Source organism: Athene noctua, chromosome 2 (genome assembly GCF_965140245.1).
Source record: "Athene noctua chromosome 2, bAthNoc1.hap1.1, whole genome shotgun sequence".
NCBI classification, from domain to species: domain Eukaryota; kingdom Metazoa; phylum Chordata; class Aves; order Strigiformes; family Strigidae; genus Athene; species Athene noctua.
The window spans coordinates 25,596,882-25,609,382 of NC_134038.1; the positions used below are offsets into that span (position 1 = coordinate 25,596,882).

Genomic DNA, 12,501 nt, shown 5'->3' on the forward strand with positions numbered 1-12,501 from the left:
CTTCCAGCTGGTGAGGTGTTTGTACATTACACATCCCCGAGGGAATTCGGGATAGCTGGCTGTAAAATGCCAGTACTCCAAACCCTCATGTCTCTGCTTGTAGGGATGAAGAATCTACCCTTTGAGAAACCAAGCTGCTCAACTTCTTTCCCCTCCACAATGCCATATTAATGGTTTTGAACTGCTTCCAATTTTAAAATCCATAAACATTTTCTAACACGTGGATGATCCCAACTGACAAGCCCACTGACAACAAACTTGCTCTCTTAGTAGCAGATGAAGTTGTACATTTTTAGGAGTAATCAGGAGTCTGAAGAAAAGAGTCTGAAAATCCCTTCTTTCAGATATTTCTTTACTTTGGCTTTCTTTAAAACCAGCAGCAACACCTACAAACATTCTGCTGTCCCAGAAGGTCATTGCTTGGGTTTAATATAGCTAATAGAACTAAAATGTTTTAAAATCCAGTTTAGCCAGCTAAGCAACAGGAAAAGTGCCCATTTTCTTTGGTGGATTTCCAAGCCCTATACAGTGATTGAGATAGTGCTCTGTCATGCTCACTGCAAACAGTCGAGAGCCATGGACAGACTGTCCCTGATGGATAATAATTCTCAATTAGGTTTTCTGGCTCTTTGGATGGAGAATTTGAATAAATTGCTGCTCATGTTGAGGTGTATGCTTTATTCTTGTAGATAGATTTGTTTACATGTCCCTAAAATACATTTGTAGGAAGCTCTTTCCACATACGATGCTATTTTCTTTATATGCATCCACAATACTTGATTAGGTAAAGCTCTTGTGCTAAATAAATGCAAGTTCTGATGATTCCAGCAAAATACAGACCAGCTTAATAAGGAAGGTATTGAAGAATCCTTCCTCTTTATTGCACCTTACAGACAAAAAGTAGCTCCTCAGCACCCCTCGGGTAACTGCTATCATTAGGGAAACTGGGGAAGCATAAATTGTTCAGTGATGATGGCAGCTTATGTCAGAGCTGGAACAGAAGAACCTTCTCTCTTGCATGCCCATGATCCTTTCTTGAGGATTTGTCACTACAAAATACAAATGTATATTCAGTTTCTTTCACATTTAGGTGTTCTTCTGTGGTCTATTTCATGGCTGAAGTGACTCGAATTATTGCTTGAAGACAAATACAATGCCACTAGAAAGAGAGATATCTGGGAAAAAAATTGGTGCTCAATAAATTCTGCTTTTCAGAAATTCAGTAACACTGTAGACCAAATCTGCAGAATCAGTTTTGAAGACGAACGGATGGGTTCCCATTCTGAAGTTTATAAATGTTAACAATGTCCTGGAGAAACTGCCACTGAAATAATTCTGAACTTGCTCCTTTGAGGAAGATGTCTCTATAAATTATTTCAGAGCTTTGTATTTGCTCAGATAGGTCTACTATCAAAAGCATTCTTCAGAAGCCTCAGACATTTACACCTAAAATGTCACCTGCAAATGAAAGCATGATGTGTTTGCTGCTTAAGGAAGGGACGAGTTTCCTGAGTAATACGTGTCACTAAAAAGCTTTCTGATCCTTGCTTCAAACCTCCAATGTGCCCTGCACAGTCAGTCAAGGTGTTTCTACAGCCTGCTTTCCATGTAAAACTTTTAGACTGCTTGGGAAAAAATGCCGTGCAAGTGCTGTATTATTTGCTATATTAGCTATAATGAGTAATGAAAGAATAGAAAGAAAGCAATCACTGTGGTTTAAAGAAATTTCTAGGTCTCTGCCTGGCCGCAGAGTTGGGGAGAAGAGGCAACAAGTACTACTCATGGTATAGGAAGATGAAATTAGGGATTGTTTAAGTAAATGAGGAGAAAACAAATTAACGGTTTAATGAATAGGCTGCTGCATGAGGTAGCTGGCCAATGCCACTGAGAGGTTGCTTTCTATCATCTCAGAAAAGTTGTGGCCATCAGGGGAAGAATCCAATGACTGAAAAAAGGCAAATGTTATGCCCGTTGTAAAATGAAAAGCAGAAGGGTCCAGATACTGTAAGACAGACAAACTAACCTCAGTCCCCAAGAAAATTATGGACTGGAGGGGGTGGAATAAAAATGGGTGGAAAAATGACTGGACCACTGGGCTCAAAAGGTAGCTGTCAACAGTTTGAGGTCTAACTGGCGGCTTGTTATGCATGGTGTAACCCTCAGGGTCATTGACAGGACAGTACCCTTTGCATCTTCAGCAATGACCCAGATGACAGGGATGGCTTGTGTCTTCATTAGATTTGTGGAAGAAGCAGTTGTGTATGCTGCAAGGCAGAGCTGCTGTTCAGAGAGCTCAAAAAGCAGATGTGGCTTGACAAGGACTTCAGAAAATTCAGCAAAGACAAAACGAAAGTGCTGTACTGGAACGGGACAATCCACTGCAACAGTATGGGCTGGAGGTTCACTAGCAGGGTATCAGCTCTGCAGAACAGGACCTGCATGCCCTGCTGGACAAGAGGCATCAGTGAGACCTTGTGGCAGCGAAGGTCATGTGTGGGCTACATTAGCAACAGGGTAGCCAGCAGGTCCAAGGAAGTGATTTTTTCTAAAGATTGCATCTTCTTTGGGGCCTTCAGTACGAGAAAGATGTGAACAAAGTGGACAGAGTGGACTCACACTTGTTAGCACCCTTGCTGGATTATCATCTTGTTCTCATCACTCTTTATCATTTCAATAGCAATTACATCAGCTGTGTTTTGTTGTAATTTTAAACTTGATTCCAAACCACCAATGGAAATTCTGACTAGCTGAGGATGTAACAAGCCCTGAAGAATCCTATTAGAAACACTCACCATATGACTTCATATAGGAAACTACTTGGAGAGCTGCAAGCCAGATCTTAATCCATTTAACCTGTGTCCCTCCCATCAAGAGCAGCTTATGCATGGTCTTCCTGGAATGCTACCGAACGGTTTATTTTTTATTCAGTTTTCAGTACTGATGCCATTACAGTTTGTTTTCCAGGAACAAAATCCACAAATCCACAGATATTTCTGCTGTTGCTCCTAACAGCCAAATATTCTGGATCGTTACACATTTTATAAGAAATCTCCCAACATTTCCACACTACAAATGTGTCTTATTCTTCATACAGTCAATTTCCAAAAAGGTTTTTTAAAAAAAGCAGAGAAAATCACATTTAGCTTTCACAATTTTCCCTTGGCAAACACTTTCCACCTCCAACTTCCTTACAGAACAGAAATTAAAACCTTTTTTTTTTTTCCATTTACTTCATTATTTGCATGAGCTTCGTGAAGTTGAGGACAGTTCTAGGTATAACGTTTAACTAACTTGTACTTCCAACTGCATATTTAAGATGTTAACACTGTGTGTTAATGTAGGACACTTGTTTTTTTAGGATCAACAAATGGCAAATGCTTCCATATGAAAAGAATATTCCCACCCACAGAAACAGAATTCAGCTTTCCTACGCAGCAAACAACAGAGAATTAATACGACTCAGAGGCACAGTCAGAATAAAAGCAACCACACCCCAAATTCAAATAAGATTCTGAGTTAGGTATTTTCAGTGCTTCTTTTCTGAGACAGAGCATTGTCTCCTACTAACAAGGTGAGTGGCAGGAGGAAATTTATTGATGATTTTTGAGACATTTAGGAATTTTGTGTGTGTACAGAAGGAACCTATTTAATAACAGAGTCTTTTACATCTATCCACCTCATGTAATGTTTTGAAGAGTAAGCATCTAAAAGTAAGGAAAAAATTCAACCTTACTGATATTCACAGAAGGAACAGTGATAGAATACCTTTAAGAGAAAGAAGTCCACTAGACAAAAAGTGCAAGAACCACCAGAAATTACATGATTTTATTTGAAATACCTTAATTTAAGTTTTAATTACTAGGTTAATGAGCGTATTTAGTATTTAGTGTTGAATGCACTGGAAGAATTTTACTTCTAGGATTCTAAAAGACTGTGTTTCAAACTAATTTATTGTAATATTCATATAAGATTAAAGCTGCTTTGCCTCAATTTTTTGGAGGATAAATTTAAGTACTATGTAATATCAGTTTCTTAACCCCTGTGCTGTAATTCTTAGCTTGTGATGACCAAGAAATTTTTGCCAAATAAACTGCATCACAGATACTGAAGAAAAGACAATAACTAGAAACAATGTTCAGTAATGTAAGATAGAGTTCTGCAAATATTTTTGGTTTCTCAGTGCAAATTTCCTCTGGGATTGTCGTTATTTTTTTAATTGTTTAGGATTATCTAAACATTGTACAAATCAAAAGACGAGAGTTTTTCATATTCTAAAAGCTATTCTGTTTGGAATAGGTGAGGGTTAAATGGGGAAGGAGGAATTTCATTATGGAAAATGTTTGTAAGATTTACTGGCAGATTCACAGATTTTTTAAGGCCAGCAAGACCCATTACCATCGAATCATATCTTCTGAATAACACATGGCAAGGAACCTCAGCTTCTATTTGTATCTACCGCATCAAGCTCATTCCTCCTGCCTGAATTACCCTTTACTTTTTGAAGGACACCCAAGTCTTGTTTTACACATTCAAAATGATGGTGAATTCACCAAATCTGCTAGGTGCTTCTATAGCTCACTAACCTTATTGGAAGGAGGTGTTTCGCCTAAGGGAGAAGGGTGCTGTAATTAGACAAATCACTTCCCAGCCTAATATGCGCACTGTAGTTGAGTCATCACTTAACATAGTTTTGCATAAATGGAGAAAGATTTTAATGTCTCCCATTTCTCGCTGTAAAGTATGATTTCTAGACTGTCAAGTCTTCCTGAAGGTCTTTTGTGATCTTGCTCTCACTAAAATGTCATTAATAGAGTGAAGTAAAACCACTTAGTACTGCCTGCTAGTAATCGCAGCATTTGCTGTTGATTGTGTCAACCTTTTTCCTGCTTAGTATTTCTATCAATGTCTAACAAATTACTATTAAAACACATTACTGAGCAGTAAGAGTTCATAGTTAAGGTAGACTTTAGCAAGTTCATTCAGAAGTAGTCCTCATTTTTGTCAAAATAAGTGTGAATGAGCAGTTTTCAAGTATTTGCTACAACCATGAATTGGTTTTCCCCAAAGATGACACATTATTTTTGACTTGACATGACTGCCTGTGCCCTCACATCAGAAATGTACGTGCTCTAATGAGAAATATATTACAGATGCCCTCTTAAAACTACCAGTAAAATTTGCATTCAGGCACTGTGCCTAATTACCCAACTCCATCCCTCTCTCCAACAGTACTATCCCAGCTAAATAGCTTCATGGTCTGCGTCTAGTCTATATGAAACAAAAAAACCTGCAATTCTGATGCTTCTTTGTTAATTATCAGAAGTAGCCCAACACTCTAATATGCCAAAACAAGACTCTAGCCCAAGCAGAACCAAGGTGGAAAGAATTGTATGTTCAAGCTTGTCTGGTAGTCAAATAGCATAACTAATAAGAAAACGTAACATAATTTCCAGACGAGTCCTTTCATTAAATGATTAGTCTCAAAGACTATTAAAAGCAGAAAAGGTCATATGAAAGGCTAAGATAACTGAGATATTAGGTTAAACTGTAAGCCTTTTAAGGTGTCCACCTTCATAAAAAGTTGCAGCATATTAAATTTATTTAATTACTCTAGAGTAATTTCTAATTTCAAAAGCCTATTTTTATGGAACAATGATAAATTAGAACATAGATGAATTATTTTACAGATTAATACACACAGTTCTTTCTGCAATCAAGATTTTAAATGGTTCTAATAGCTATAGCACTTGTAGGTTCTTTAAGTGCCAAGCAATTATAACTGTTCACTTAGCATACTGGTTTAATTTAATACCTCCCAAGTTGCAGAAATTTGACTTCTGCAGTGGAATGCACTCATTCATCATATTTCTTTTCAGAATGATATTTTAAAGGAAAGGAATGACCTGGGAAAAGCAATACAATATTGCTAACTATCACACAACCATGCCAGGATATGTCAGACTTATTGAGGTCAAGACTCAGGCAAGACATAGGTGTACACCATAAGCCCCTTACCCCTCATTTCCACCACAAAATAAATCAGGCCCATAGTGGCTCACGCTGGTGGTGTGCTTCAACACATGTCCAGATCAGTGGGAACTCAACAAGTATAAAAATGTGGCACCTGTGGAGTAACTAGAATTGTCTAAGTACTTATAATACTATACATGAAGCTAGTTCTGCAAGTAGCATTCAGGAGTTTTGTCCAACTTTTTGCCCCATGAGTGAGCAGGAGACATTTCACTTGTATTCATCATTTGGTCAAATAACTGGAGCTTTCCATGTGATACCTTACACTAAACATCTCAGATCATGATTCACACAAATGCTATGTATTAATGTGAGGAAGTTAAGTTTAATGTCTATTTTTAAGGAAACCTTTTTCTCTTTCTCTCATCTTGTAGGAAGGTCTTTGTCAAGTGCAACATTCCTTACCTGTGCACAATCTAACCAAAGGCTTTTCAGCATTGGTCCATGAAGTCCTAGATTATGTGAATCTTATTTTTCCTCTTTTTTCTTTACAGTTTTTATTCTTTTGGCAATAAAAAGAAACTGGATCCAAGAGTATGCCCAAGTCTGTGGACAGTATAAAACAGGTAGGCTGAAGGCAATGCATCATGCATCACAGTGGATTATCACTTCCAAACAGTGATATAGCCAAGAGTGAACAGAGGTTACCCATTTATACTTTGGGAAATAGGGAGTTTACCAAATTCTTCATGCCCAGCTGGCAACCTCAAGTCAGGGAGTTATCCCACAGCATCACTTTCTCAAACATGCCCCTGGCTGCCACTGGGCAGAGAAACAGGCTTGGCACAAGCATGCTAGCAGGCTCGCACTGGAGTTTGGTGCTACAAGGGATGATGGGCACAGGGGGATGAGGAGAGAGTATGCTCTGGAAAAGGGGTGGAACTGAAGGATTTGACCTCTTATGTAAAAAGAAAGGAAACTCTGTATGTCAAAGTCTGGTGTCTAAGGCCAAAATATATCTTATTGTAGATGAAGGTAATAAAGAAGCATTATGAAAATATAAAAATGAGAGAAATGATATATGATAGTATTTGTTTGCCACCTCCAAGAAAATGACTAATAGATTGGGTTAACAATGAATTTTTGATTTCTGAAGAAACATTAAAGTTAGATGAACTACTGGTTTATTAGTTTCTAGAAGAATAATTCCTCCTCTTGTGTAATGTAACAAAAAAGCAAGACATCATCACTGTTGAGACAGAAAGACACAGCCAATCATCAAGGTTCAGAGTGACATTGTAAAAAGGAGTTTTGCCTTTAGGTTACTGGTTGAATTTTAAATAGAAAAGTTGCCACATGCATTTGGGAAGTTGTTTGATGTCCTGGGTCAGCTCGACCACAAAACCAGCTCAGTTTCTAACAGACAAATATTCCCATCGTAAGCACTGCAGCAACAGATAACCTCTCCAAGGCAGAAAGGAGCAGCCTTGAACCAGCTCTCCTGGAAATACTGTGTCACAACAGCCTTTCCTCTGCAAAAATAAGAGAGCACCTGTTTTCCTCTCCCCTAACACCTAAACCTGAATTAATGTTCACTGGATATTGTAATATAAACATAATCACTTCATTCCCTCTTCTCGGTTTCTGAAGGTTTGTAGGGAAGGCTGACTCAGCTTCCTGGTGCTATTACCTTAGGAACTGGTATAAATCTTGTTCGAAGAATACTTGTGATCATCAGATACCTTGCTTTGTCAGGAAAAATACCTGAGCACTGGTTTAGCAGGGCTTGCTTAATGTTTTTTAACGCTTGCAGACACTGAAGAAGACTGTTGTGAAAAAGCATTCAAAGAAACCAAACAAATAAACCCAAACAACCATCTCCTCATCTATATTTTCAAATTCTGGCCAAACTTGAATAGGACTTATGTTGGAAAGGAACAGCTTTATGTGCCACAGTTTAGATGTATCTCTAACTAAAAACAAATATGTAATTGAACCCTTAAAAAGAAGGCTGACAAAGATAATTGCATAATTAATAAAGGAGCAGTCTTAGGACCAATGGTCACCTCAAACTGTAAAACCACAGCATAAAAAACGACACCACAAAAACACCATTTCATTTGATTTATGTTTCATGAAAAAGCAAAACAAATGTTATCCAAATACTTTCAGTAGCTGAAAACTATCACTAGAAAAACATAGCTACAGACATTCCTCATTGCTGGTCTGAACTGTTCTCAAAATAATCCAATGTAAAGGCCACTGATGGAAATATTTCTAATACTCTGCAGTCACAAAGCATTAAATTGCTGTGTTTGGTGCAGATCACCTTGCTTGTGCTTTAGAGGTATTAGTTAAGCTTCAGTCTATGGTTTGCAAAGCACTCTGAACTCTCCTGCCCTATCTCATCCTAAAATCTCAGAATAGTCACTGCTGATTTCTTGCAAATATGTTTACATAACATTACAAATAACTTTTCATTGCATGCCCATTAAAAATAAACCTGCTGGAAATAGAAGAGAGTAAGGAGCCAGAGTCACTTTGCCTGTCTCAGGAGCAGCTATGAACAGCTCTGAAAAATATACATACCGTTGCCCTCTGGATCTTTCAGACCAAAAGGAGCAGGAGGAGCAGAATTTTAATAGCATCTATAAAGGTGAATCCCAGAATATATTTAGCATTGAAAAATATAAAAATTCTAGAGAAATTATGTCAGAAACAATTCTTATTGTTCAAGAAGCACACCATATTTTCTCTCGCTGTTGCAGAAACAAAGTCACCAAGTGTATTTTCAAGAAAATATTTAAATAAAATTGATGAAGTGTCAACACTTGACTGCTTGTTTAAATTGGATGGAATTATAAAAGCTGTTACAGTGTGTTCAATTTGTTCCAATGTTATTATATACCATAAGGGCTCATTCGAGCAGTGAGAATACTGCAGACAAGGCGTGAAGATTACAAGATGTCTTAGACTTCTCCCTAGTACAGTATGAAATACAATCTAAAGCAGCCAAAATTCTTCTAGTGGAGCTAATTCTATCCCACTAGGGCTCAATGGAGAAAAAAAGAATCACTGTTCTGTTATGCTGCAAGAACACTTTGTTATTTGCTTAATGGGAAGTTAAATGAATCAAAGCTTCAGACAGCAAAAAAAATCCACCATCAATTAATGTGTCAAATTGTTAATAAGAAAGCAAATCAGATTTAAAAACTGAGGTCTCGGTTCTGATGTTTTTATATTTTCCAAAGGTTGAGCTTATCATTTATGATATAGTTTATGCTTTCTGAGGACTACGGATGACTATAGGAGAGGGCTCCTGTTTCTGCCCTGCTCCTGTTGAGTGTACTTTACACATGTATCCCAGGTGACTAATCAAGAGGATCATGACAAGCTGTAGCTGTTTATGCTCCAGGTGCACCTCAGCTGATGAAAAGTGGTGTACAAGAGCTCAGTACGTACTGCCATCACAAGCACCACATACATTATCAACGGAAAACAAGGCATTCGAATGTTAAATTTTAATCTCTTCATCCATTATCTGTCACACTCAGATGGGATGCACAATGGAAGTCCCCAAGGACCATATATAATGCTCCCAACATCTTACCTAGGAAATAATTCTGATACACTTGCATTTTCTAAACACAGCCTGAGTGGTGAGTTCTCATATTCCAGTCACAACACAAAGTTGGTCTGAAATTCTGAACCAGACATCTTTGCATGGGCACTTTCAGACTATGGAGGACGATGCATGGCTACAGCTTCTCAGCAGCACTTACGATCTTTCAACTCACCTCAGCACATGCTCCTAACACATCATGGAAGATGCACCCGCAAAGCCTGGGAACCCCTGTGCACACTAATGTCACAGCTGTATGACACTACACTCAACAGCTTGCACCTCACCAGGAAAGCAGCACACCAGCTGAAGATGAATCCCTACCTGTTCACAATATCCATTCATCCATACTTCTTGCCCAGCATAGATATTTTGCTTTGAGAATTAGACATCCATACATTTTTTGAGGCAGTTATCTTTATGGTATCTGTATGCCCCAGGTGAGTGAGAAGGGTTCTGACCATAAACAAGAAGCATATATTCAATGACACACTGTGTCTTCCACAAGACTGGGTAGAAACCAAGGCAGTTAGTCAATAAAATATTAATAGATTCTAAGCACATAGTAGCTACTAGTAAAACTAGCATGAGAAATGCACCAGCCTACTTCAGTCATAAAACACCAGAGAAAAAGAACCTTAAAATTTTAAAACTGATCATAATTTTTTAAATATCAGTGTTATGAAACTTTTCTTTCTACTATTATTCAAGGATGAAAACTACCATGTAAATTCACTAAGGCTTTACCCAGGCTGACCTCTAACTGGGAGTCTTGTGCTCTGCAAATGCCCTTGTTAGTGTGGAGTGTCCTGCATGGGGGGGCTGCCAGTGGTGGATCTCTCTCACAGTTTGCAAACCTCTTTGCCAACGAGTTGCTCCTCACTGGGAGCCAGATACAATACTCCAAACAAACTCCTAAACCACTTCAAACTTTGCAGAATTTTACCCCTTAGCACACCTTAATGCCCCATAACCTTTTAAATGTCACGTCTCAAAAACATTGTTTCTTCAGCATATAAAACAGAGAGAAAAAGCCCTATTACTTCAAAATCAAAATAATAATAATAAAAAATTTATTTGTTCTGCATTGGAAAATTCCCCTCTGCCTTAGTTTACTATTTATAAACCACCAGTGTGGGATTAATTATTATAAATCCTTAAAGCTGAAAAGAAGATTTTAGGCATGTTGTGCTATGTATAATCTAGACTATTATTAAACTGCAGCTCAAATGCACTTTATGTCCTATTTCTATTGGTCACCTTTTAAGATTTCTGCATTTTATCTATGCTAAGTTTTACTCCTTGAGAGAAAGTATTTCTTACTATTTTCAAAACAATAGACCACCCATCCAACATGTCACTGCACGGGAAGAGTGGTGTCACCTGTAAAGCACACTCACCAGGGACCCCGTCTCTCATCCAGTAATTGATGTCTGTTCCATCTGCGTCATTGTAAACAGCCGTAACGTTGATGGGCTGCAGCAGAGTCATGATCTCTTTCATGATGTCCCGAGCTTTAGCATTGCCAGTAAAACCCAGTCCAGATGGCTTGAAGGTGCCCTCATCAGACTCCATGACAATATCGAAGTTGTTGATATTTTCCTAAACATGTAAGGAATGAAGATATTGTTTTGATTGCTATTTTAACTGGCACCATATACTAGACTCTAGATGTCAGTGAGCATACCATAACAAATTTGTTTAAGAAGCTTTTTCTGACTGTATATATATAAGCATAAATGAAGGGACCTAGTCTTTCTGTATGAAAATGTTGAAAAGGTTTAAGTTCAGTTCTGAGGCATCAGTTTTCTGTAGGAGCCACAGCATGACTGGCGGCTGTCCCCAAATAATTACTGTAAGACTTCTGAAGGGCCACCTAGAAAGATAAGCCATTACCACCAGTTTTCACTTGCAGCTCTCACTTTCCTATCAGACCTGAAATTCAGAAATTCTCTTGCAGTCGGGAGGGTATACAGTCTGGTTAGCTTTAAAAGTAGATGTATTCAAAGCATCCCGCTTAGACTGTGAAGGACATCTCATTTAAAAAAAACAGCTGTTACCTCTTTAGAAATACATTATTTTCAATATACCATGTAGTCAACTCTGACTTTGGTCGGAGGACTGAAATGCCAATGTTCTTCCTGACCTGAAGGAATAATGTCTATTTTAAGGGAAGTTCGTGCTTCCATGGTAAGTCCTTACAGGAAACACGAAATTTTAAGATTTTGTGTACAAATGGCATAATAACATTTGCTTTTAGTGTGCACTTGCAAGATTCTTTTCAGCTAATTAAAAAAAAAAAAAATTAACATCCAGAGCCATTTATTCGCTTTCCATATACTCAGAATGCTCAGTCACAAAAGTTTAATTGGAATACTTCACTAACTTTTCATAAAGGAAGGTCTCACTCTTTTTGAGAGGCATGTAACATTTTTTTTTGCAAAATAAAACAGTTTATGGCCAGGTCAGGCAAGAAAAAAATATACTTCAGACTATCTTGAATGTGACTAAGAGAACTAACTGCAGGTTTTTCTCCTATGCCCAGATCTCATTCCAGAATTTTAGGGCTGTCATGGGTTATTACAAGAAAATCTTTACAAGAGATACGTGATAGTGGTAACAGATCCATGTCATTCACGGCTCACATAAGCCTACAATTCAGTAAAGACTTCTTTCACATATTTCTGGATATAAAACTACAGGTGGCTGTGAATGTGATATTCACATAAGTTTTCAGAAGTTCTTTATAGAATTTGCCAAGAACTGTGTTTTACACTCTACCAAAACTTTTCTTTTTTGAGTGAAACAAGTTCTAACGCAGCAGAGGTACGCACTTCTAACTTAGAAATATATCCAGCAGTATAAAAATTTAATACAAAAATCTCTGCATATGATGAAGTGACTGTAAA

At 37.8% G+C, this 12,501-nt stretch overlaps 1 protein-coding gene across 2 annotated transcripts in view; it reads right to left on the bottom strand.

The window, feature by feature from the left end:
* Nucleotides 1-12,501, bottom strand: part of CPQ (carboxypeptidase Q) — a 170,540-nt gene that overhangs the window by 27,751 nt on the left and 130,288 nt on the right. For both annotated transcript variants that reach the window (XM_074898671.1, XM_074898672.1), the window contains exon 7: nt 10,993-11,194. In XM_074898671.1, the coding sequence (XP_074754772.1) occupies nt 10,993-11,194 (202 nt within the window). The remainder of the gene's footprint in view (nt 1-10,992; nt 11,195-12,501) is intronic.